This window comes from Solenopsis invicta, chromosome 14 (assembly GCF_016802725.1).
Source record: "Solenopsis invicta isolate M01_SB chromosome 14, UNIL_Sinv_3.0, whole genome shotgun sequence".
In the NCBI taxonomy this organism is placed as follows: Eukaryota; Metazoa; Arthropoda; class Insecta; order Hymenoptera; family Formicidae; genus Solenopsis; species Solenopsis invicta.
The window spans coordinates 19,113,214-19,137,525 of record NC_052677.1 but is presented as its reverse complement, the minus strand read 5'-3'; the positions used below and the strand labels follow the sequence as shown (position 1 = coordinate 19,137,525).

Here is a 24,312-nt window from a genome sequence, read left to right as displayed (position 1 = left end):
AAGCGAAAGCATCGAGAATGCTTTCAACTTAATAATGTTCATAAACGTTGCTACGCTTTTTAGGAATTCATGGAGTGCATGGGATAATAATTTTCAGAAAGCATCTATATTACACGAATAATTATGAATAAAATTAGGAATATGTGCATATATTGTATAGTAAATGTTTTAAAATGTAGAAAAATAATTGAAAAAAGAAATCTCTCATTTTGCAAAGTGAAAAAATTACGATGTAAAATTTTCGAGTATCATGACGCAAATGGAATAGAGACAAATTTAAAAGACTTTAGATGTTACCTTTAATGCCGCATTTATATCGCAACACGATTTCTATTGTTACATTCATCGATCACACGATATAATATTCTATCGCGTTCGCCAAGTTCGTCGCATAATCGATTTTCTGTGGAGTCGTTGCAATCCGATCGGGTTCAAGTGTTCGATGACAGCGTATAGACCGACACAATCTCCAAATAGCCTGCCATGCTCTCGCCCTCTCTTGTTCTCTATCGCTTTACCCGCGTGCCCCCCTTCTGTCTGTCGCACTCTACCTCGTTGACGAATAATTTTTCATCGAAAGGCAAAGCAGTCGGCGCGGCAAAGAGGCGGCGAGAGGGACACGAAAGGGAAGAGCGGTTCAATTTCGTTGGCTTTTCGGATACGTCGACCTAGAAACGACATCCAGCAGCGTTTATCCCCAGGATCCTCTCTCTATGGAGTCACTGACAGTTCCCGATCGGACAGCATACTCGGACTTTGGATAGTTCAGAGACGTTCAAGGAGCTTTCTCCCGTCATTCGTAATTCATTAAAATTTTGTTCGACATTTAACTCGGGATTAGATAAGTAGTATGAGATCTTGTGAAAAATTTCTGAAGAAATTTAGGAATTAAAGATGAGATGTACGAGATGTCAAACTGAACAAACGATACAAGAGCTTCTATTTCGTTGTATTCTATCCTTTGTTACTCCTTTACACTCTAGTAAGATAACACTTCTGATTCTCTAGATAATTTTATTCTCTAGATAACATAAACACTGCATAATAATGTCACTGAATTATGTAGACTATTAAACAAATTATTTTATAAGTAATGACTAGAATTTGTCTAATAACGGAGATACTGCATTAAGAAAAATTTTTTTTTCATGTTATATATTTATTTTGACATTATTTCTTTGATTTAAACATTAATTGGGAAATATTTTTTTCAAATCAAGGAAATGATATTAAAATAAATATCTTTACTTGAACATAAAAATTTTTTTCAGTGTTCAAATAGCCATTATACAAAGGTATAACATCACTTTCTTCTTTAATATATATATATATATATATATATATATATATATATATATATAAATGATAATATGGCAAAGTTTTTTAAAGGAACATTATCTGCGAGCCTTCTTTGAAAAACTTAAAAGGACATATTCTTTTCTTTTCTTTATAAGTACGTCCTTAAGAAACTATTTGTGATATTTTATTAAGATTTCAGTGTATAACGTTCGAGAGTAAAATAAAATCAGAGCGATATGAATGTCCGTGTAAAATATTTATTTGGAAAGTTAGCCTGATCGGACGTGGCTCGTCGAGCCATTAGAAGACGATGGAGTTCGGAAGCATGGGTTCGGCGTGTCGCGAAAGTACTTAAAAGTTGCGCATGTCCATGGGAATTGAATAAATTCTACGGAGCTCCACGAGAGAGGATCTTATTCGTGCGATTTGTCCGCGTTTGAGCGTTTCCGAATCGATCTGCCGCGCGCGCTCGCGGCCGTTATTCGCCCGATATATCGAGCGTCGGGATGTATCGGCGTCGCATAAATCTCGCGACAAATTTACGGGCGCGCCTCTCGTATATGTGCGCGCATATAAATTCGCATAATGCATTCCTCGCGGGGCGCGGAAGAGGCGGAGGCCGGGCCCGAGCGCGGGTCTTAATAACGCGGATAGTATTTCACGAGCGGAATCGCCGCAGCGCGATACACGCGTTTCGTGGTCCCGCGAGACAATCGACCGCCCGTCGGGAGAGGTGGGACGACTTGAAACCTATTACGCGAATGTATTTTTCATACAAGAGCTACGGCCCAGCACGGCACGGCATGGCCCGGCACAGCCCGGCCCGCCCGGCTCGATACCGTGTCGCGATATTGCCAATAAATTTTCATTCCGTCGAGCATTTGCCGGGCTACATCCGCGGTCTCGGAAGAAAGGGAAAGAGCGATCACGGGGAGGGAAGTGTCTTTCATTCAGCGCTGCACCCGGAATGCAGATTGCTTTAACCTTCCCATCCCGTTTCTCTTGAGAAAGATTTTCTTTCGAGAAGAGAGTTACGGGGTCCTTTTTATTAAACTTCTGATTGTGTACGCTCCAAGATTTTCGAATGCGTCGGGAAAGCTACTCGCGTAACTTAGAGATGTATCGGATATACAGTTCCTGTAAAGTAAATAAAATTTGAAAGTGTGTTTAATATTAACATTTCAAATAAACTATGTAAGCATGAAAGTTGTGTGAATAAGATTATATTTTTATAGTTTATTCACTCTATTTATTAATAAAAATTAAATAATTTTTGACAACATTAAAAAAAATCTTAATTTCTTTGTGGAAGTACTTTTAAGTATGCGAGATGATTGTCTATTAAATTATTTTGTAAATAAATAATTAAATTAATTTATTTTACAGAACTGTCCTCTGCATCGTAATGAAACTTTACGTAAATCATCCTGAATATTTTAAGTACTTACAAATTATAAAAAAAAAAAAGCGTTGCGAACATAAAAATTACACGTTTCTAGAGAATAATAATAGATGAGGACAAATGGCGTACAAAGATACTACGAGTTTAAAGCTCTTGTGAATGTCAAGAAAGTTATTGACAAGTTTCAATAGAGGTCTGTAAGGTCGACATTACGATTTAAGAGTTAACTTCATCTTTAGCACTCCTTCGCTTATTTCAACTCTTTCTCCGGTACTCCATTGTGCACAACGGATGGCACAAACCGATCCCGTTTACGCGACAAATGCGCAAACATTTCTCCCTGCGTTGAGAGATACGTGCGGTGCGGCATCGCGTATCGAATGTAGCGACTCGAATCGCCGCGTGCGTCGAGAACGCAGGCAGGTAAAGGACCGTTTGTCAAATTCTCCGCTCTGTAAAGTGGCAAAAGATGAAGTACGGCGCTCGATAGTAGCCCGTGGTGGAAAAGCGGGAAATTCGCTCGGAAAACGCCGCGAGTCGCGAGCCAACAGTGGAGAGATGGAGAGAATCTCTACCTCTCTCTCTCTCTCTCTCTCTCTCTCTCCTCTCGAGTCGAGGCGACATGGAGAGCTTCCGATTGTGCCATCCTCTCGCGAAGCTTCACGATCGAGTGCTCCCACTTTTTCCCGATCAAAATCGCTCTCTTTCTCCTCTCCTCTCCTCTCCTCGCTCCGTCTCTTTCGAGTACTTGGTGCTCGTCTTTGCCCTTTTTCCTCCTCCATTTCTCGCCGAGCATCATCAGTCCTTTTCCCTTCGAATCTCATTCAAAGAGAGAGAGAGAGAGAGAGAGAGAGAGGAGGAGGAGAAAGGAGGATTAAAGGAAAGGATTGACGTCCTTGTACAACCACCCTCCTTTCCTTTCCTTTCCTTCTCGTCCAAGGAAAAGAAGATGCGAAATGCCTCAAAGCGACAAACAACTGGCGACGACGACGTCGCGTACGGAACGAACGATAGGCTCGTGCGAAGACGCGTTTGCTCATCCCTCGAGTGTCGATTTCCGGCGCACAAAGGCACTCGTGTTCGTCTTTGTGTCACCCGGTACGAGACATTCGAAAGACGACGACGACGACAACGACGACGATCTCTGGCAAGTGGACGACCGAGTGCCTTTTTTCCTTCTTTTTCTCTGCAACGGCAGCGGCAACGAATAAATCCACTCTCGGCGTGGGTGCGCGCGCGGGTAACGAGGGGCGATCTCTCGCTTCGCTTTTCCGCGAGATTACTCTGTAATGGGAAAAGCTGCGGGGAAACGCGCGAGGTATCGTTTTTCTTTTGCTACGCGCCGGTTATACGAAACTCTCTATGACGATGGACGTTATTTAAAACGACAGTGATTCCATGTAGCGATATAATACGCGACATATTTCCTGCTTCTGCCTTCCGTTTAATATATTTCTTATGAAACGAACGGATAATGGTTCCTGTGAACAACGGTGCAAATGTTCGCGTTATTGCGAATTAAGGGCTTTTCTGATATTTTCGTCTACGGTGCAGAAAAGCGAAATTATGTTACGCACGTCATTGACATGCCTCAATTTCGCTTAACGCTGAATTAAAGATGCTTCGGACAGACAATATCGTGAAGTAAATAAAATTTAGAAATGTATTCGATATTAACATTTCAAATAAATTATATACATATGAAAGTTGTGTGAATAAGATTTCAATTTTTATTTAATGACATTTTTATAGTTAATGTACTCTATATTGTTATTAAAAAATGAATTATTTTTTACAACACTAAGGAAAGTCTGAATTTTTTGTGTAAGTACTTAAAATATTCAAGATGATTTATACAAAGTTTTATTGTGATTGTCTATTTAATTTTATATATAAATAAACGAATTTTGTTTATTTTATATAACTGATCTATGCATCGCAATGAATCTTTACATAAATCATCTGGAGTATTTCAAGCATTTAAATAAAAAAAAAGTCAGATTTTTTTCATTATTTCTTATTTTCTTATTTTTATTTTTATTAGAGCACATGTCTACTTTTTATTGAAATAATTTTTTATCTAGATAGAAAATTGTCACCAATTTTTTTCTACTTTCAAGTGTAATATAAAGCAGTTAATAATTTTTTCATAATTTTTTTAATATTTTGAGAAATGTCCTTAAGGATGCATTGTTATTTTCTATGCTTTGCATATCTTTACGCGTCATTCGAGTAAACTGCTGTTTTATTTATTTCATACAAATACAGGCATTTTATCCGAGCTCGCGCATGTCAGAGATAATATTTCAACTGCTCGTTACACGTCTTGGAAAACGGAGAATTAATCATTCATCATTATAAAGGAAGCTGCATATTAGACGTTAATGTGATAAATTTTACGAGAGCATTTCATTAATTTTAGGTGATCTGTAATTCGCGTTAGATTTCACAGAATTCTATATGTATTATTTATTACGTGTCGTGTATTCCAATATTACGTACTTTTTTAATATATATATTATTTGCATATTTGTGTTAATATGTCGCATATTTCAATATTATGTACATATTTTAATATACATTTTGCGCGCGCGCGCGCGTGTGTGTGTGTGTGTGTGTGTGTGTGTGTGTGTGTGTGTGTGTGTGTTGCTACATTTCGATTATTTCAATATTTCATTGAGTTCATTTTAAATAATCTATATAATTCGCGTTCAGATTTTAGTATTCTATTTATAATTATATCTATATATCGCATACATTTTGATATTACATACGTATTTTAATGTGTATTTTGTATGTGCTGCGTTCCGGATTCTATCGATCATCTTCGTATTAAATCCACTTTAGAAGATTTATAATTCGCATCACATTTCAGGATAGAGCTCTATTTATCATTTTCATGCCATGTAACATGATAAACATTTGAGGAATCAGAATACGCACATAAAATATGTATGAAAATATATACGCATACATTAAAATACGCGGCAAATATGGAATTATAAATTCTACTTTGAAATCCGACGCAAATTATAATACATATCGTTAAAAAGTAGGTTTTACGTGGTTCGAAAAAATACAAATACATTTCTATTCTGAATTCTGATATCCAATTATAGGTCATTTTATGAATGCAGTGCGTCATGTGCTTTATATATATTCTATTTTACTATTACTCAAATTATCGCAAATATAACGTTAACATTCGGATAAACGAATTACAAAGTGAAAATCCCTCTAACTTTAAAATATTCAATAGGTAGATAAAATTACAAATACATTTCCATCCCAAATTCTGATACGAATTATAGATCGCTTTATAAGTGCATGCGTGTAGTCGTCTTGTACCATACATTTTATATATTCTATTTTAGAATGCATAGTTAAGATTATGGCACATAACGTAATGATCAGATAAAAGAATGAAAGATTAAAAATCTCTCTGGCTAAAATATTCGATAAGTACATGAAAAATGATAAATGCGTTTCTCTTCTCAATACGAATAATAGATTGTTTTATAAATGCATGTGTGTGTACGTGTGTCATAAATTGTACACGTTTTACTTATTGTTAAGATGTACCCTAAAATGAATTAGATTAAAAATTCTATTGATATTTAATAGGTACACAATATTATAATTACATTAATGTATATTTACGTTTAATAAATATGTTAATGAATAATGTTATACATATATTTCTGTTCTGAATTTATTTAATGAATATATTAACGATTTATTTCTATACTGTGAAATTTTGATATAAATTATATATCGTATTACAAATGAGCGTGCATACATATTGCACTTTCATGAAAAAATGTTACAAGTCACAAATATAAAATTATTTAGGAGAGAAGAAAAAATTGCGTACTTAAAAATTAGTTAATTACCCTAGTAGAAATTTCATGTATTTTTGGAATATTTATTATACTAGACAGTTTTATTATACTTTTGTCTAGTAACTGAAAAATAAAATTACTGAAAATCCCAATCAAGATATATGTAACGTTTTGTCAGCAGCGTTATTGCGCATAAAAGATGTGCAAAATCTGAATTCATTTACTGAACGAAAAACAGGATAATGAAGGGCCTACTTATTCAATTGTTTAACAAGCAAGCCTGAAATCCTATCTACTAATATTAGACCATACACTAAGGAGGTTTACGCATATTTTTATTAGGAAAACTGCTTCAGCCACTGAATAAAAGTCTATCAAATTTTTGTCCATTTTAGTATAGTTCATATAGTCAGTTATATAACTAATGAGAATATAGTAATGCTAGACAAATGAAACTGAATAAATGTCTAGGAAAACTGCATACATTTCTACCAGAGATGTTTAAAATAAAATACACGATTGAAACATATTTTAAATGCCTTATATAATACGTAAAATAAATATATAATCTACCAAATTTTTTATACATTTATGTTATTCTCATATTACTTACATGTATATATTACATGTTATGTTTTAAAATGTAAGAATCTGATAAGTAATCATTATATCGAAACTTTATTATAGTGTTTTATTTTGGTGTACAAAATTTTGAAAATTTATAAGAAAGTACTTTGATTATATAACATATAATTAATGACTATATGCAGTAGATAAACTAGCTATGCAAATATAATTTTTAAGAATTTAATTTTTAATAAAAATAAGCATTAAGATATAAATAAAATGTAAATAAATATTTTTCATATATTCTAATACAAAAAGAATATATTATTTAATTGCTAAAAAAATCTAGAACTAAATATTAAAATCTAACTCGAATAGAATCGAATATGTAATTGTTAATTATATCCTTGCATATGTTACGAATATTGTTAGACAGAAGATTCATAGTTAATAAATAAGATAATACTTTTTTATAATTAATTTATCAAATCCGATCTACATTGGTATCTATCGGTAAATCAAAAGCAGTCCTTTTATTTCGTAAACACGTTGAACGGTATGTCATGTCGTTACCGTTTGTTCGTTTCCATCTCGCACTCCGCGTGCATTTAGGAATCACAGTACCTCGAATTAATTCGCGAAATGGGCCGGCTCTCTCTTTCCCGTCCATGCCTAAGGTTTTTCCACTTTTATACGCTCGTGTGCGAGACCGAAACGGTTAGTGAGGTTAGTGAGGTTAGTCCTCAAAATCGCGCCTCCGAGCGTGAACGCGAACCGAATATACTATAAAAATCGGCGCACGATGAACGAGAATAGATATATCGATATTACACTCATCGATAATATCTCGCAGTTGATGTAGAGCGAAGCCTCGTACACGCTCGTGGTGGACTGGTGACTGGTGGCACATTGCAAGTGTGATAAATACTTGGGAAATTAACGTGCTTCGAAATACCGATGTATATTGCGTGTTTTTATGAAAAGCAAATCGAGGGGAGAAGAACACGCGCGGAAGAAAGAGTAGTAGTTCTTTCAGCAATAAAATTGATATTTTTCCGTGACTAGATGCGAAATCGAAACCTCGATCACTTATATCACTTACATTCTCGCACGAACTCTCGAACCGTACACCGCTACCCTGAACGTTGACGTGTGAACCCCGTAGCGCTTTATACCTAGAGTAGTCGCGTTGATCCGTTGATCGCCGGGAAAGTCGCAAACAGGTATCGTAATCGGTTGTCAATGGGCACGACTACCGTGCTATCTTATTCGCGAGTAGTAAACTCACTTGTTCTCGCATCGCTCAACACGGAAATCGCGACTGCGATCTGGAAATTCACGGGCACAGACATTCGTGTTTGCTGCGTCGCGTCGAAGAGAGAGAGAGAGAGAGAGAGAGAGAGAGAGAGAGCATCATCATCGTTTATCGTAATCGGCCGTCAGTCTTCGAAGTTGAGCGAACCGGAACGTAAAACGACGCATCGGTAAATCAAAAGGAGTCTTTATTTCGTAAACACGTTGAACGGTGTGTCGCTCTCCATTTATTTGTTTTTATCTCGCACTCCGCGCGTTTCCGACAATCAGTGTCTCGAGTTAAGTGGAACGAGTTGGTTTCCCCCACCTTTGCCCCCTGTTCTCCTACCACCCACACCCTCGAGTCCGTGTCGGTCAGTCCCCAAACCGCGTCTCCGCCCGCGCGCGCCACCCTGAATTTCGACGTGTGAACCCCGTAGTACTTTACACGTAACGCGTAGCGGCCGAATCGCTTTGATCGTCGAGGCCGGAAAAGGTGAATTTAGCATCGTAATCGGCCATGGTGATGTCTCATTCGCGATCGACAAATTCGCTCGTTCTCGCGTCGTCCAACACGGAGATCGCGACCGCGATCTGGAAATCCACGACACCACACGGACACCACGGTGTCTGCCGCGTCGCGTCGGGGCGACAGCTTCGTTCGTCGTAATCGACCGTCAGTCTTCGAGATTAGACGAACCAAAGGCCGTGACAAAATATTTTACTTTCAGTAAGTCCAAAACAGTCTTTATTTCGTAAACACGTTGAACGATGTGTTGCTCCGTCTGTTTGTTTTCATCTCGCGCTCCGCGTGTTTCCGAGAATCAGAGAACCGGCCGGTTCCCCCACCCTCGCCCTCAACTCTCCTCCCAACGCTGCCTCACACCCTCGAGTCCGTGTCGAGATCAGTCCCCAAACTGCGTCTCCGCGCGCGGACGCGAACGAAATACGCTAGAAAAATCGGCGCGCGAGTAATTAGCTCACCGATAATATCTCGTAGTTGAATGTGCAGAGCGAAGTTTCGTATGCTCGTCGTGACACATCGCACAGTGTGATAATTGCTACGGGAATTAATGTGCAAAAATTTTATGTGCTTTCAAATGTTGATATATTCCTCGTTTTTTTGAAAAACGAATCGAAAGCTCGATCAGTTACATTCTCGTCCCCGAAATCTCGAACCGCGCACCACCCTGAACATTGACGTGTGAACCCCGTAGCGCTTTATATACGTAGCGGCCGAAATGTACATTTGGCGTTGTAATCGGCCGTCGATTGGCACGACCACCGACGGCCGATATCTTAATCGCGATCGACAAACTCGCTCGTCGTTCTCGCGTCGTCCAACACGGAAATCGCGATTGTGATCTGGAAATCCTCGGGCACAGATAGCCGTGCCGCGTTGCGTCGGAGTGAGAGAGCATCGTTCGTCGTAATCGGCGGCCGTCGATCTTCGAGGTTAGGCGCGAAACGACGCATCGGGCAAAAAACACCAAAGTTCATCGCGAGTGAAGCGCGAGCAGGTTAATTAGCCTGCCGGGGATCGGGTGCGCGCGAACAGCGCGCCGAAAACGGCCGACCCTCGTAGCGTCCGACGATCCGTTCTGTCGCGCTAATTAGTGATTGTAATTAGTTATAATTTTGCCCCGACCGATTCGTATACGCCTGAGTGAGCTCGATTCGTATACGCGTGAGTGAGCTAGTGCGCGTGAGGCAGACGACGAGCGGCGAGCGGCGATTCCTCATCCGACGAACCGGAGTCGACATCGACGTCGAGGATCACGATCGAGAGCGAGCTGGGAGGCTGGGATGCGGCGAACGGAGACGACGACAACGGTCGGTGAGTGCGTTTTTTTTTTTTTTTTTTTGTTATTTGCACACTGAGAAAAAAGTACTTAAAAATTTATTTTTAAGATCTAAATTTATTTCGTTGAAATAAATCTTTATTTACATACGGCGAAATAAAATTTTATTCCTAGCAAATAAATTAAATGTAACGAAAAAATAAGATGTTTCATAGAAATGTATATTTTCTCATAACAATAAATTTTTTTTAAATTAATAAATATAGAAAAAACGTCACGAGTAATATTTGCTTCTCAAAATTTCAACTTTTTTTCTCAATGTACTTGATTGAAAAACTAAGATATTTTGTCCGATACGTACAAATAAAAATTGAGTTGATTTAATAAATTCTTGATTAAAAAATTAGAATGATTGCTACATTCAGAAAAAAATTGTGTTTAAATTCATGAAATTGTTTCTTTAACTTAGATTTTTTAAGTTCAAGTGAATTTATAGGGAATATGAAAGTATTTGGTTTCAAGTAATAACGCTTAGTCTTTTTAAAAATAAATAAATAATTTATTTAATGTAAACAAATAATTCAAAGAAACTACTGACAGAAATGTAAGAAATAATTTAGTTGTTTTGGTTTCAAAAATATATTTTTTTTATTTAAAAAAAAAAGATTTGCGTTGCAAAGACAATCAAACCATTTTTTTAATTCGAATAAAATTAATAACCAAAAAAATTCTTCAAATTAAAAAAGTTTTTCTTAACTATGTAGCAATACAAATTTCTTTGAGTCAAACAAATATTTTTTGTCTCAAAAAGAAACCCTTCTCTGGGTGCATGAATGAACTATACTTTTTTTGTGTAACTAAATAATTGTTGAATCAACTCAATGTTCGATTGTATCAGACTAAATATTTTGGTTTTTAACAAGCTTTTTTCTCATTTACTGTAATCGCGCATCTCGTTCTCCAATTATTTAAAGATAGAGATTTTAGATAAATGTCCAAACGTTTTGTTGTTCGATTAAATTAATTTGAATTACGGCAATTATGATTTAAGAATCCTTTTTAAAAATTTGAGTTACATTATTAATCCTCCAACGTTTCTTGCGCTGTTTCAAAATAAAATTTCACAATTCTTTGACGCAAAACTTTTTTCGTTTTTTCTTTTTTCGTACGCTTTCGAATTTGACACAGAATAATTCAAAATTAAAAATTCTTGTATTTTTAAATCCTTGGTTAGACTACGGAGAATTAAATAACTACTTGGTTTAAAACTACATTTTAGTAAAAAGATGTATGTAGATATTTAATAAATGAATGCATTTTGGGAGGGAATTATTTCTGCGACTTGGCTAGTCATTTTCGAAACTTTCAAATATATAAGTTAGAAATGAAAATAACAGAGCTGTTTTGATAATTTTTTCAATTCTCGGATAGAATTTTTTTTTCTCTTTTGTTGTTTTATTAAATCTTTTAAAATCTTTTTCTAGAAATTAGGTATTTTTGGGAATTACCTAAATACGGGAATTCTATATGATATGTCTGACAAGTTTAAAAAAAAATTGTAATCATTTCTAATAGATATGAAAAATGCCATGTGTTCGATGGGAAAAAACTTAACTTTTCATCACTGTGTTTTTATTTGTTTATTTTCAACAATTATCACTTACAATGTTTTTTGCGACACTATCGCGTGATATTCGCGCGGGCCGAGTTTCTCGCCGAGCGAGAGGCGACAACGCCGTACAACGCGCCTTGTGTTATCGGCTCAGAAGCGTATTTCGTTCTGAGCCTGTAGATTAGAGATACGGTTTTTCAAGATTTTCGAATAGGCGAACTCGCGTGTGTTCGTATTGCGGCTCGCGGAGGCACGGCAGGGAGAGAGAAGACTTGGACGTCGTTGTCTACTACCTTTGTCAAAAGCGAAATAATAAGTGTTATAAGTGCCAGAGAGTCTTCCGGACCCCTTATTTATCAATTTACGAATTGCCGCGTTCTCATCCCGCTTGGTTCCTGATTTCCGAAATCTTTGCGCCGATTGGGCGATCCGGATTTTCGGTTTCCAAACGCAGCGAATGAAGACGATCGGCCGACAAACGATTGCCGACGGTCCCGGAATTAGCAGCGACGCCGATATTGTCTCAAGGCGGTTGTAAACAACCGCCTTTGCAATTGTAATATCGGCGCCGCATCGTCCGAACGATATTTATCTTTGGGTAATAATCGCGTGCAAAACGAGAAATGCTCGAGACCGTCCAAGATTTCCCTTTTTCGTTTTTTTTATACTCCCTTTTTGGTATTTTATTGTGCCGCGCCGTCCGACCGTCGCCTATTCTTTGTGATGCACGTATTGCATCCGTATGTGCATACGCGATACAAATTTCGCGTCGTTACAGCATGGGAATAAACCGATATTATTGCTTATTTTAACTCTGATGGTCGTAACGACAACTTAATTGACAATTTAAAACTAGTGATTTTATTTTATTCTTATTTTATTTGCGTGTCGGGTTATTTAGTTATTTATTTATTTCAAATTGTAACAATGATTTGTAACAATGACTCTTACTTCACGACTCCTGACGGTGAGTCTGAACACATATAATCACACCATCCGGATACGGAATGTGGCTTGGTCTAATTGCAGTGCACTTGTCTGAGTTATTAGCACTTGGCTGTGCAGGGTGGACCAAGTACTCCGTTCTCTGGAACCTTTGAACTTCCAGCGGGAGCTCGTCAAGTCTTGCGTTAAATATGTGTTGTCCAATCCACTATACACGGTAGAGGAAAGTCGCTAATACTCCATTTTTTTTTTTTGTTAATATTTCTTGAACAAAACTAAAACTTAAGAAAATACAAATACAAACTAAAAAGTGTTTTCTTGTTCAGATGATGTAACAGTTTTTATACTACTGTTTCATATTATAAAAACTTTCATAATAATTTTGCAACATGATTCAAAAGAAGCGTCTGAAAAATTGGACTATAAAACTGGCACTCTAGGTAACAGCAAAATTCAGACATATTCAGATATATTAATAATATACTCACTATTGTTTCAACTACTTTGCAAGAGAAAATTGCATATTTCGTTTATGTTTTATAGAATTCGTTTTTAGCAGATTTTATATAGAATAATGCCATTAAAGTATGAACTTTGGATTTTTATTTCTTTAATTCTAATTGTGACTAGATCATGGTTTTATTAGTATTAATGCAGTACGATGTTTAGTTTCTGAGAAATATAAGGGTGCTAGTATTGGCGACTTTTCCGAATATATTGTTTTTTGAAATGAAAAAGTTATGTCACTTTTTGAGAAAAAGCGAAAAGCTGTTTTTGTATTTTCACAACTTGGCAGATCGTTTTTACAATTTTCAAATAAACTTATTTTTAGAAATGAAAATAAAAACTTATTTTTGATAAGTTTTCTTGTTTTAAATTTTGTTTTAAATTAAATATGAAGGGGGGGGGGCGGATTCTTGATATCTCCAAAATTTTCAGTTTCAAATCAATTCTAATTGAATTGAAAGATTTATTATCGATGTTTGTGAAAATGTAAAGTTGTTTTCATTTGTGCTTTAGATTTAATCGACAGAATTGTTCTGAAACTTATGAGGAACATCTGGAAGTTTCCGCCCTCTTTCGTAGAGAAAAAGGGAAAAGTTGAATTTTGTTAATTATATAAAATTTTAGGAAATGAATCATTAATTTAGTAAAGAAGAAGCAATTGTCTTCGAAAACTGATCTGAAAAGCGTTTCGTGATAAATAGAATGAGTAAATTACGCGATTTAATTTTTAATTTGCTCGCGATGATTCAACTGTACTTTATATGTATAATTAGACAAAACAGGCGCGCACGTGGCGCGCGCTGCAAGATCTATATTACGTAATTTCATACAAATTACAAACTGAATATTAAATTATTAATCCCTCAAGATAACTAGCCAAAATATGCGATCTCCGCGAACGGCTGTCATTTACGAAGTAAGCACTGAATGAGACCCAATCGGCATATTGAAAAAGCGACAACAATAAATTTCGAGATTTCGAGTATCGATGCAATACACTTTTCCAGATAGAGAAAATTTCAGCTTTTTGTGATAAGTGCAAGAGACATTATTATTCGTGAAAAATAATTTTCGCGTTTGATTGGGCAAATGTGCAATTAATTACGGGATACGATTTGGTATCGGAGACCGTTGCAATGTGTACTTTGTCTTTTCGTCACGTTATCGGTTCAGTGAGACCATGTCTCATTGTACCTAGCGTCTAACCGGCCGATCAGCTGGATTAACCATAATTTGTGAGCACGTCGCGGGTTGACAAAAGCACCCCAGAAAGTGCGTCTCCTTTAAGTGACTTGCTGCCGTGCGACTATGGCTTGTAAGATACAAGTGTCGTACGAATCATGGTTAAGAAAGCTTAGTCGACGTTAAACGTGCGTTAAACGTGATACAAAAGGCAGAATTCATTCGCAACGATCTCATTATCTATCCCGTATCCAACGCGTTTGAATTACTAAATCGTTTTTTCACGAATCGCGTAACAAGCAACGTCTTTTGCACGTGCCACGAAATAGATGCTTGCATAAACATAAAATAATTTTTTAAAAGAAATTCTTTGATTTTTTTTCTATAATTTATTTTTTTCAGCTTTTCGTGTACTGAGAGAAGAATTACTCAATTTTGATAAATATTTATTCAAATAGTAATAATGGAATATTTAATAAATGTAAGTATATATTTATTTAGTAGAAGAACCATTAATTAAATTTAAGTTTTATTTCTTCTATTACAATAAACATTTATGTACTGTAAGTAAATATTTTATTAAAAATATTTGAATAACTATTTATCGCAATATAGGAGTTTTTTCCCTCAGCGTGGTAAGTGTAAGAGACATTGCGATTCGATAAAAAAATAATTTTTGCGTTCGATTGGGCAATGTACAATTAATTACGGGGTACGATTCGGTATCGGAGATCGTTGCAATGTGCACTGTCTTCCCGTCACGTTATCGGTTCAGTGAGACCATGTTTCGCTGTACCTAGCGTCTAACCGGCCGATCAGCTGGATTAACTATGATTTTTGAGCAGGTCGCGGGTTGACAAAAGCACCCCAGAAAGTGCGTCTCCTTTAAGTGACTTGCTGCCGTGCGACTATGGCTTGTAAGATACAAGTGTCGTACGAATCGTGGTTGAGAAAGCTCAGTCGACGTTAAACGTGCGTTAAACGTGACACGAAAGGCAGAACTCATTCGCAACGAGCTCACTATCGGTCCCGTATCCATCGCGTCCGAATTGCTAAATCATTATTTCGTTAAACGCGTAACACGGAATGTCTCTTACACGTGCCACGAAGAAACTGTTTTGTAGCGATATAAAATGCTTTTTCAATAGGAAACCTTTTTTTTATTTTTTATATATAATTCTTATTTTTATTAGACAAAACAGGCGCGCGCTACAAAGCTTTCTAATATTACATAATTTCATACAAATTACAAATTGAATATTACATTATTAACCTCTCAATACACATAGTTGAAATACGCGATCTCCGCGATGACAACCGTTCACGAAGTAAACGCTGAATGAGAATCAATCAGCACATCGAAAAAGCGACAACAATAATTCGAGATTTCGAATATCGATACAATGCACTTTTTCAAATAGGATTCGATATCACATTCGATTGCAAAGTTATAACGGTGGCATTTTGAATGTTGTGGCCGCCGCGATATTTTGCGGAAAGATGATAAAATACACAATTTGTTTCGAATCACCGATGTGATGATGATAATTTTCGCAGTCCCTGATTTTCCAGTGCATATTCAGTATAACTGTGTTTGTAGAACATTTGTATGAAAAATATTTTGATTGAAAGATAACGTATATAACGTATTCTTAATACTATTAGTACAATCTTTACGTTGTGCAAAATTAATACATGCACCGCTAAGCGTATATTGCTGACTTTTCATTTACAAGTATATTAACTAAATTTATTTTACATTAAAAAGCACAATAAAGTATTTAATTTATAGAACTGAGTTTGTGGTATTAAATTGTACAAAAGTATGATGTGTGATGTATTTATTTGACAGTCGTCCTATCACTGGTGATCGACTAGATATAAACGCTCGGTGTAAGTAACCGATGATAGCGTTGAATGTATTAATTATTTAACAATCAATCAAAATTTCAAAAAGTATGGTTTTAAAAGTGAAAACAAGTTACATTTTTATATTGTTTTTAAATGTGTCTAACTTCGCAAATATCCAAATTCTTTCTATAATTTTAATACATTTTAATAGAAAAATATTCTTCTGATTAGAAAAACAATTACTCAATTTTTAATTTTCTTACAAATTGAGTTATCTTTGCAAAGAATATTTTCTTAACATTAATCTTAAAATACATTTAAAATTTACTTGAAACAAGTATAATTTATTTAAAGTAAATCTCTATGTATACATAGAATTTTCGCATGCTCGAAATTTTTGGGTTGAATAACTCAAATAGTAGTATCTTTAATTTTTTTATAAAACTTCACAATTTCACTATATTTGTATTCTCATTTGTACTTAATAAAATTTGCAATGGTCGAATTTTTGCAATGCTCGAAACTTTTGCGTTGAATAACTATGAAAAATATATGTATATTTAAATTAAGTAAATTTTATTTATTTCATAAGTTCATCATTAGCATTAAATTTATTTAAAATATATTATGAATCCTAGTAATTTATTATTTTAATCAAAAATATTAAGTTTAAAACAAAAATGTAATTTGTTTATTATTCTAGTCTTTTTTTCGATACAATTTATAATGTTCTTCTAAAGAGTATAAAAGAGTATAATTTTTTTTTCAATATATATAATAATGAATTTTTAAAAAAATTTGTAACAAATATATTTTAAAACAATTATAAAGAAACTATTCTTTATCAAAGATAATTGTTATTTACGAGAAGAAACAAAAATTGAGTAGACGCTTTTTTTATATAATAGAATTGATATTTTTCTATGTGTAGTATAAATTATGAAAATGAGAAAAATAATTGATTGGTCTTTGCGTCTTCTCGACGACCTGTTAGAAAGGATTGCTTCGATTTCTTCTTCGTGTAGCGGAAGCTTCGTGCGCTCCAGCGCAGTTTCGTTTCACGTGCGTGCGACGCGACGCACGCAGGGAGGGGATTTTGGCGATCGTATCGTAACGTGATCCCTGAAATCGCGAGGGGGGACTAAGGCCGTCGGCGGTTAGTCGGTTGACTGTGCACGCGCGATCAGCTGATCGTGCGGCACGTGCTCGCGGCGCTTAACTGACCTAGTCCTACGCGCGCGCGAGTTCCCGGGAGCGCTTACGCGCGTAGTACTATGTCGAAACGGTGAATGGACGTTGCGGACGTGTTTTTCCGAGGCTCGTTACGATTCGATAAGAAATACCGACGGACGTCAGAGACGTGAACGTGTCCCTTTCCGCGATTCGCGGATGCCTTCTCTGCACTCGCGACGAGCGATCTCGTTGTGCCAAGTGCGCACGTGTACTTGTTTGTTTTTACGATACTTATAGAAAACGTAATAGAGAGAATGTGGATTTAACGTAATAACCCAATGTGTAATAATCTTTTTTTGACCTAATATTTTTTTAAACAAAATTTGGAACAAAATTGTTCCATTATATTTTCCTAACATTTAACGACATTGTAATTTGTTCGTAACATATTCAGTGCTCATTTGTCATAAATTTATAATACTTTTGTACTCTTTAGCATCTATTATAAATTTTTACTAAGCATATCGGTTTTTTCTAATTAATTTCTAAAATTCTTGCGACTAATTTTATTATTTATTTAAAGGGATCCGCAACGTCATTGAAAATACTTTATTATGCTTAAATCAGCATGTACAATAATGTAAAACCGACAAAATTTGATTTGAATTCGATTCACATTTGAATCAAAGAGAGAGAGATTCGATTCGTTTCGATTCAATTCGATTCGATTCGACGTAAAAATTTTAGATGCGATTAAATTCGATTTCGAAAATGCTATCAACGATTCGATTCGACCTCACAAATACTTGATTCGCCCACATCTATACGTCTTCTCGATATCATCTTCCTCGTTGAACAGAGCCTTGATTTTTTACACACGATGAGAAAAAGAAGGATAAAATGAGAAATAAAAAAAAAACACTTTTTCTCAACGTCTCCTCCTCTCGATACCTTCTTTACCGAAAAAAGTTTTTTTCCATTTTTTTCTTTTTGCCAAGTAAATGAAACGATAAGGAAATTGAGAGTTACGATCAAAGCTTGGCTGGTAACACGCGGTGCTTTCGCTCTTGAGATCGTGGGTGTTAAAAGGTTTTCGCAAACACTTACCGATACTCGGGCGAGGGGCAGGCTTGCGCCACGCAGACTAACGACGTCGATTCGTCCTGGGCGACGTGAACGACACCGGAGTTTTCGAGTATCACGGGAGGCATTACGCCTCTATGATCTGTGAAGCAGAATGGAGAAAACTCGGTGCGTCACAAATACAGCGTTTTCCACCGATGCGCGGCAGTTTCCTTCGAAACTTATCGGCGTTACCGAGACTCACCTGCTATCCTAATGTTGGCTATAGAGCTAACGACCACTTGTCTCGTGAGACGGTGCATCGTGCGGCATCTGTAGCCGTTCAGCTGGTCGCTGAACTCGAGGCTGTGCACCAGAAGCTCTCCCGTGGGAAGCAGGTGGAACTTGCCATCTACAAAACGTAGCGATCGAAAGCGTCGTGAAATGCCAAACGTATCGAAAGACGTCGTATCGTATATATACAAGATGCTCCGGAAAACCGTATAACACTAAAGTATCTCTGTCATCGACTTTTTTACAGGCTTATACGTTTAATCTTGATATTTTCAGACGCGTAGCCTGTCGGATATTTTTTACCAGAATGGATCTTGCAAAAGTTTATCTGACTAACTACGAAACAATTTTCGTAGATTCGGAACAACTTGTATATGATACTTAATTTGATACGATCCGTATTCATTTTTCTCACTTTCATCAGTAAAAATATATTTATTAATTCTCATTCTATAATATATAATGTAAAATACTATATAATGTACTTAACCCTTAACAATCACACTTTAGTAAAATATTTAAACGATCACACGAGATCAAAATGACTCTAACTATCGAGCTATTGATTGTTTTAAATAAAAAAATTACTCAACATTCTTCAACAGCACTCTTTAACGTCTCTACCCTCTGGAACCTAAAACTGTTGTCGATATAATATACTACATATAGCGTTAAAAGTTGAATAACGTAGAGAAACTTTCGTTGGGATCACGCAGACCTCCACCAACCGTTAAGGGTTAAAGATGTATTTATCGATAAAAAAAAAGTGAGATACGAATGCGGATCGGCCTTAATCTTTTTCTGTTCTTTTTTTCACTATACATAATACATTACGCATCGGGGATTATGTGTTTGCTCTTCGCAATCGACCGCAAAATTCGTGTGAGCCCAAAACAACGCGCTTCGACAGAGTTCCGCTTGCCGTGCATGAATAATACACGACTTCCTAATCCCGTCGTATTATTCATATTGAATGCGCGGCGGCAATAATTGGGATCAACGTTTCCCGATAAACCGTGTCGGTTATCTTTAACGACCGCGATAACGCCACGCCCTGCCGGATTACGATATTTTCGGGGGCACGGCCGCACTCGGCTGCACGATAATTACGCTAATTCCGCGACTCCACCCTTGTCCGATCTACGTGACGTTGGGGCGTCGCCGTCTCACTCGCCCCCGCTTTCTCCCTTGCCCGAACTAAGCTCCGGGTTTCCTTAGATAAGCCCGACCACAACGTTTAACGACCACAATTATCCTAAACAGTTGCGAAACCTGCCCTAGAAACTTGAGCCTTTTCGGGACCTGCGAATCACGCTCTACGTGCTCTACAATCGTTGTTTCGTTATGCTACTTATTGTTAGATCGCGCGCGCGTACTGCGGCTACTTGTGAGTAATATCAATTCGATGAATTATTTCATCTTTTGATATGCAAAATAGTTAGCGATTCAAGTTTAAACTTGCGCTGCTGCCTCGCAACAACTATTCTCGTTTTATTAGAAATTTCTTCGTTATTGGTTAAAGGAAAGTTGCCAAATACCATTTCGTTAAAAAAAGAAGCGCTTAATTCTAAAATGTTGAAATGTTTATTTTTCTGTCTCTGTTTTTTAAATACTTAAAAAGATTTTAGTTTTAAACGGTATTTAGATTTAAACATTAAAACGTTTAAAGCTGAAGCAGTTTTTAATAATTAAAAATGTTTTAACGTTTTAAATTTAAACAACGTACTGAAACATTTTTAAGAATTTAAAAAATAGAATAGAAATAAAACATTTTAATATCTTGGAATTAAACATTTCTTTTTGAAAAGTTTAGTTATTTTTTATTATATTTTTTATTTAATATATTAATTTCTACGTAAATAAACGCTGGAAATTGCATCTTGGTATTTTAGTTACTTATTATTATTATAATGTTTAACTTTCTACTGATAATAAATTAATTTTAATTAATTAAGTTTAATTAATTAAATTTAATTAAATTTTTTGTAATATGTTGCAAAACATTTTCAGTTATCCGCTCATCTAAATCATACCTGTATGTTTTCTAAATTATATCGCCTTTGAAATTATTGAATTTATGAATCGAAATAATTAAAAATATAAGGAATCAATACTTATTTTTATTTTTTATTTATATAACTTATTTCTTATTTATTTCGTAGTATTGTTACTAAATGCTACTTATATTAAGTAAAAATATAAAAATTTTAATGAGGTATAGTATGAGGTTTAAGCGATAAGAGTATGAGGTTTAAGCGATACATTCAGCAACTTTTTTTCAACAATTAAATGATAGATTTATTATTTGACGGTATAAGAGAGGATTTTTTTTTTAACGCAAAATATTAATGACGGAAAGTAGAATAGAGATATCTAATATAAAGAACGAAAGATCTGAAACAAACTAAAAGGAAATAAGTTTTCTCTCTTCCAATAAATTTTACGAATTTTCGTGATTTTAGGGAATTGGAATTTTTTTTCAATTTAACGGGTTATTGAAGAGTGAAGCGAGACTGCAGAAAAAGAAAAGAATTGCATTTCAATTCGTCGTAGAATCTGTTATCAAAGTATATCTTTTGCAATTAATTAGCACGACAAAAAGTTACATACGAAACATTCCTACAACAGTGACAATATTTTTGCATTTACGTACGAAAATGCATTTTACACATAATCTGTACTTTTACGACTACGTATATCAACCGTGCATACATTTACGCGGCTGAGTGAGCTCGTTCGCGAGACATTAGAGTAACTAAGGGCGGCAGCTGCGATAAGGTAGCCTTCTGAATAGATTGTTCGCTAAATCAGGTGGACCGAATGGTCTATGTAGTTCAGGTATTACATTCGACAGACCGGAGTGCCTATAGCCGGGTGCGCGGGTTCCATTCACGATAGATGCGGCACGCATATGTATATATTGCGGGTACATGAGCTGGACACTATGTACATACGTGGAGCGAATTACGTCCTTGATACTGGCACAATCGCGATGGCAGATACGACGTGGAAAAAGTATCTTTCCCAAGCGGCGATATGAGACTATTATACTGAATGAACATAATAAATATTCATTGAAACCCAACGATCGGTCGTATTTAAAGTAATGTTATTTAAAATATATATTTAAAATAAAATAAATTAGTTATTTAATATATATATTTTTTAAATATAACTTCTTATAGTCTTGTTTTTCATTCTCTATTTTAAATAGAGAAAAAGAAAGAAATTATATATTATAAATATTTTAAATAAGTTTTACTACTCGTTAATTTCTATTGGATTTGACTTTTTTTTTATTAAAATCAAGAAAGAAAAATCAGTATTATAAATAGAAAAAGTCGGTCGTATTTAAATTAACGTTATTTAGAATGTGTATTAAAAATAAAATAGTCAATTTAGTATTATTATTTTAAATAACTTTTTATGATCTATTTCTTATTTTATATTTTAAATAAGTTTCTGGAATCTATTTTTTATTTTAAATAAGTCTTATCAGTTATTTTACCGACCTCTGTTGAAACCTTTCACGATTATCGATCTCGGTTAAAGTATTTTAAGGTTCGTAATATCTCGATAAGCGAAAGAATTTATATTCGCGCGCGATATAAATACGTATAACCACACGCCTTTTGTTGTAACTTAGTTTACTGCTAATTACGACCGCTAATAAAATCGCAGTACGCGAAATGTTTAATTATGTATAACGCTTCTACCTTGCGCCCTTGTACGCAATTTTCTGGGGGCGGATTCGCGTTTACAGCAAATCTGATTAATCTCTGCGAGCTACTAATGAACCCGACAATCCCGACTCGCGCATCCCGCACCGCGAGCTGCGGGAAGGAGACGCCGCATTATTGTGGATATTAAATTTCAGCGCGGGCGTCCGCGGCGGATATTAAATTTTAGTTCTCGTAGGCGATGGCCGTAGAGTCGAGTCTCGGCATAGCGCAGCGTACCAGCGCGGTGGCTACGCTGAAATCGCCTCGTATTGTCGCTATATCCGTATTATTCTTTTTTTTTCCTCCCCTCTATTGCCACCGTGCTACATCCGCGAAAATCCGGCCGGGATGTTTCCCGGGTTCGTATCAGTCTTTGCAGCCGCGAGAGCCAGGATTAACGAAATTATTTGAAGATTCAGCTGCAGTAGTAAACTTTAAAGCGAGAATTATTTAGACACATTTTTGTGAAAATAAAAATCATTAGATACACGTGAAAAATATTCATTGAAAAAAATAAAATTAAAAAGTATAGAATAATATGATTTAAGGAGATATTTTGGTTTAAAAGATGAGAAAAGTTGATTTTTTAAAAATACAAATTTTCTTAATACATTTGAAGATTTTTAAATACATTGTCTAAGCGTTTTATTGATATTTCATAATTTCACGAAATTTTTGCATTGCTGTAAAACACTGCCGACATTTTTGTACACTGCCGACAATGCTTATTGTTAGTCAATGCCTACAATGCCGTCAATCCTATATTAAAATTAAGGCAATGCCATGCAATTATGAACACTACCGCGTGCCCATTATCATACGCCAATGCCTGCACAAGAATTCTAAAGCTTTCCCGAAGTATTCAAAAATTTTTGTGCTCAACCCCATGATCGACTCTGAGGTGAGCTCACCATTCCCCAACCACTGACGACAATGCCGTCAATATTATAGGTCACTGCCTACAATATTAAAAAGTATAGAATAATATGATTTAAGGAGATATTTTGGTTTAAAAGATGAGAAAAGTTGATTTTTTAAAAATACAAATTTTCTTAATACATTTGAAGATTTTTAAATACATTGTCTAAGCGTTTTATTGATATTTCATAATTTCACGAAATTATAAATTGCATTCTGTATAAAACAAAGTGTATTTGAAACTGTAAAATCGTTTTTCTCGAAATCGTATTTTTCGATCTGGTCGAATGAATTTCTCGGAAACTATTAGGAATATCGACACGAATTCTTTTATAAGGTACATCACATAATGTTCCTTTTTGTTTGATTAATTTGATATTAATTAGTTTTTAGATTTAAAAAAAAATATTTCTGAAAATATCTTTTCAACCTTTCAAACCAGAATATTTCCTATGTTTATTTATTCATTGATTGGCATAGTAACTAGTTATAGAGAAAGAAAATTCCGACATAACGATAAAGTGACGTAGAAAATGAATGAGAAATTGCTTATATATTTAAGCACGAGGCGTCTGGAGTTTAATTAAAGTTGAAAAGCTACCACAAGTTTTCGTTGAAAATCTCCGGTGCAGTGGAATCACGCGTCTCATGTATATGAAATAATTGCAGCACGTGTTTCTCATCGTTTTACTTTTGCGCGACTTAATCCTTACGTACATCTCGTTGCGGAACCGCGAAAATTTACTTTCCCGCGAATAATCTTTTTCCGCGTGAGATGGGAGAGGGATTTACGTTGCTGAGCAAACCTCTTGTATTACGCGAACGTAAAAAGTTATGCATT

General features: G+C 35.6%; 1 protein-coding gene across 10 annotated transcripts in view; it reads right to left on the bottom strand.

The window, feature by feature from the left end:
• The window catches only part of LOC105207772 (Down syndrome cell adhesion molecule-like protein Dscam2), a 118,518-nt gene that overhangs the window by 23,805 nt on the left and 70,401 nt on the right, over positions 1–24,312 (bottom strand). For 9 of the 10 annotated variants that reach the window (XM_039457330.1, XM_026134003.2, XM_039457331.1 and 6 more), the window contains exons 4-5: positions 18,803–18,949; positions 18,583–18,700 (exon numbers count right to left, since the gene is read on the bottom strand). In XM_039457330.1, the coding sequence (XP_039313264.1) occupies positions 18,583–18,700; positions 18,803–18,949 (265 nt within the window). Of the gene's footprint in view, positions 1–8,212; positions 8,454–18,582; positions 18,701–18,802; positions 18,950–24,312 lie in introns of those variants that run through there. The other variant, XM_039457329.1, reaches the window with a different exon arrangement.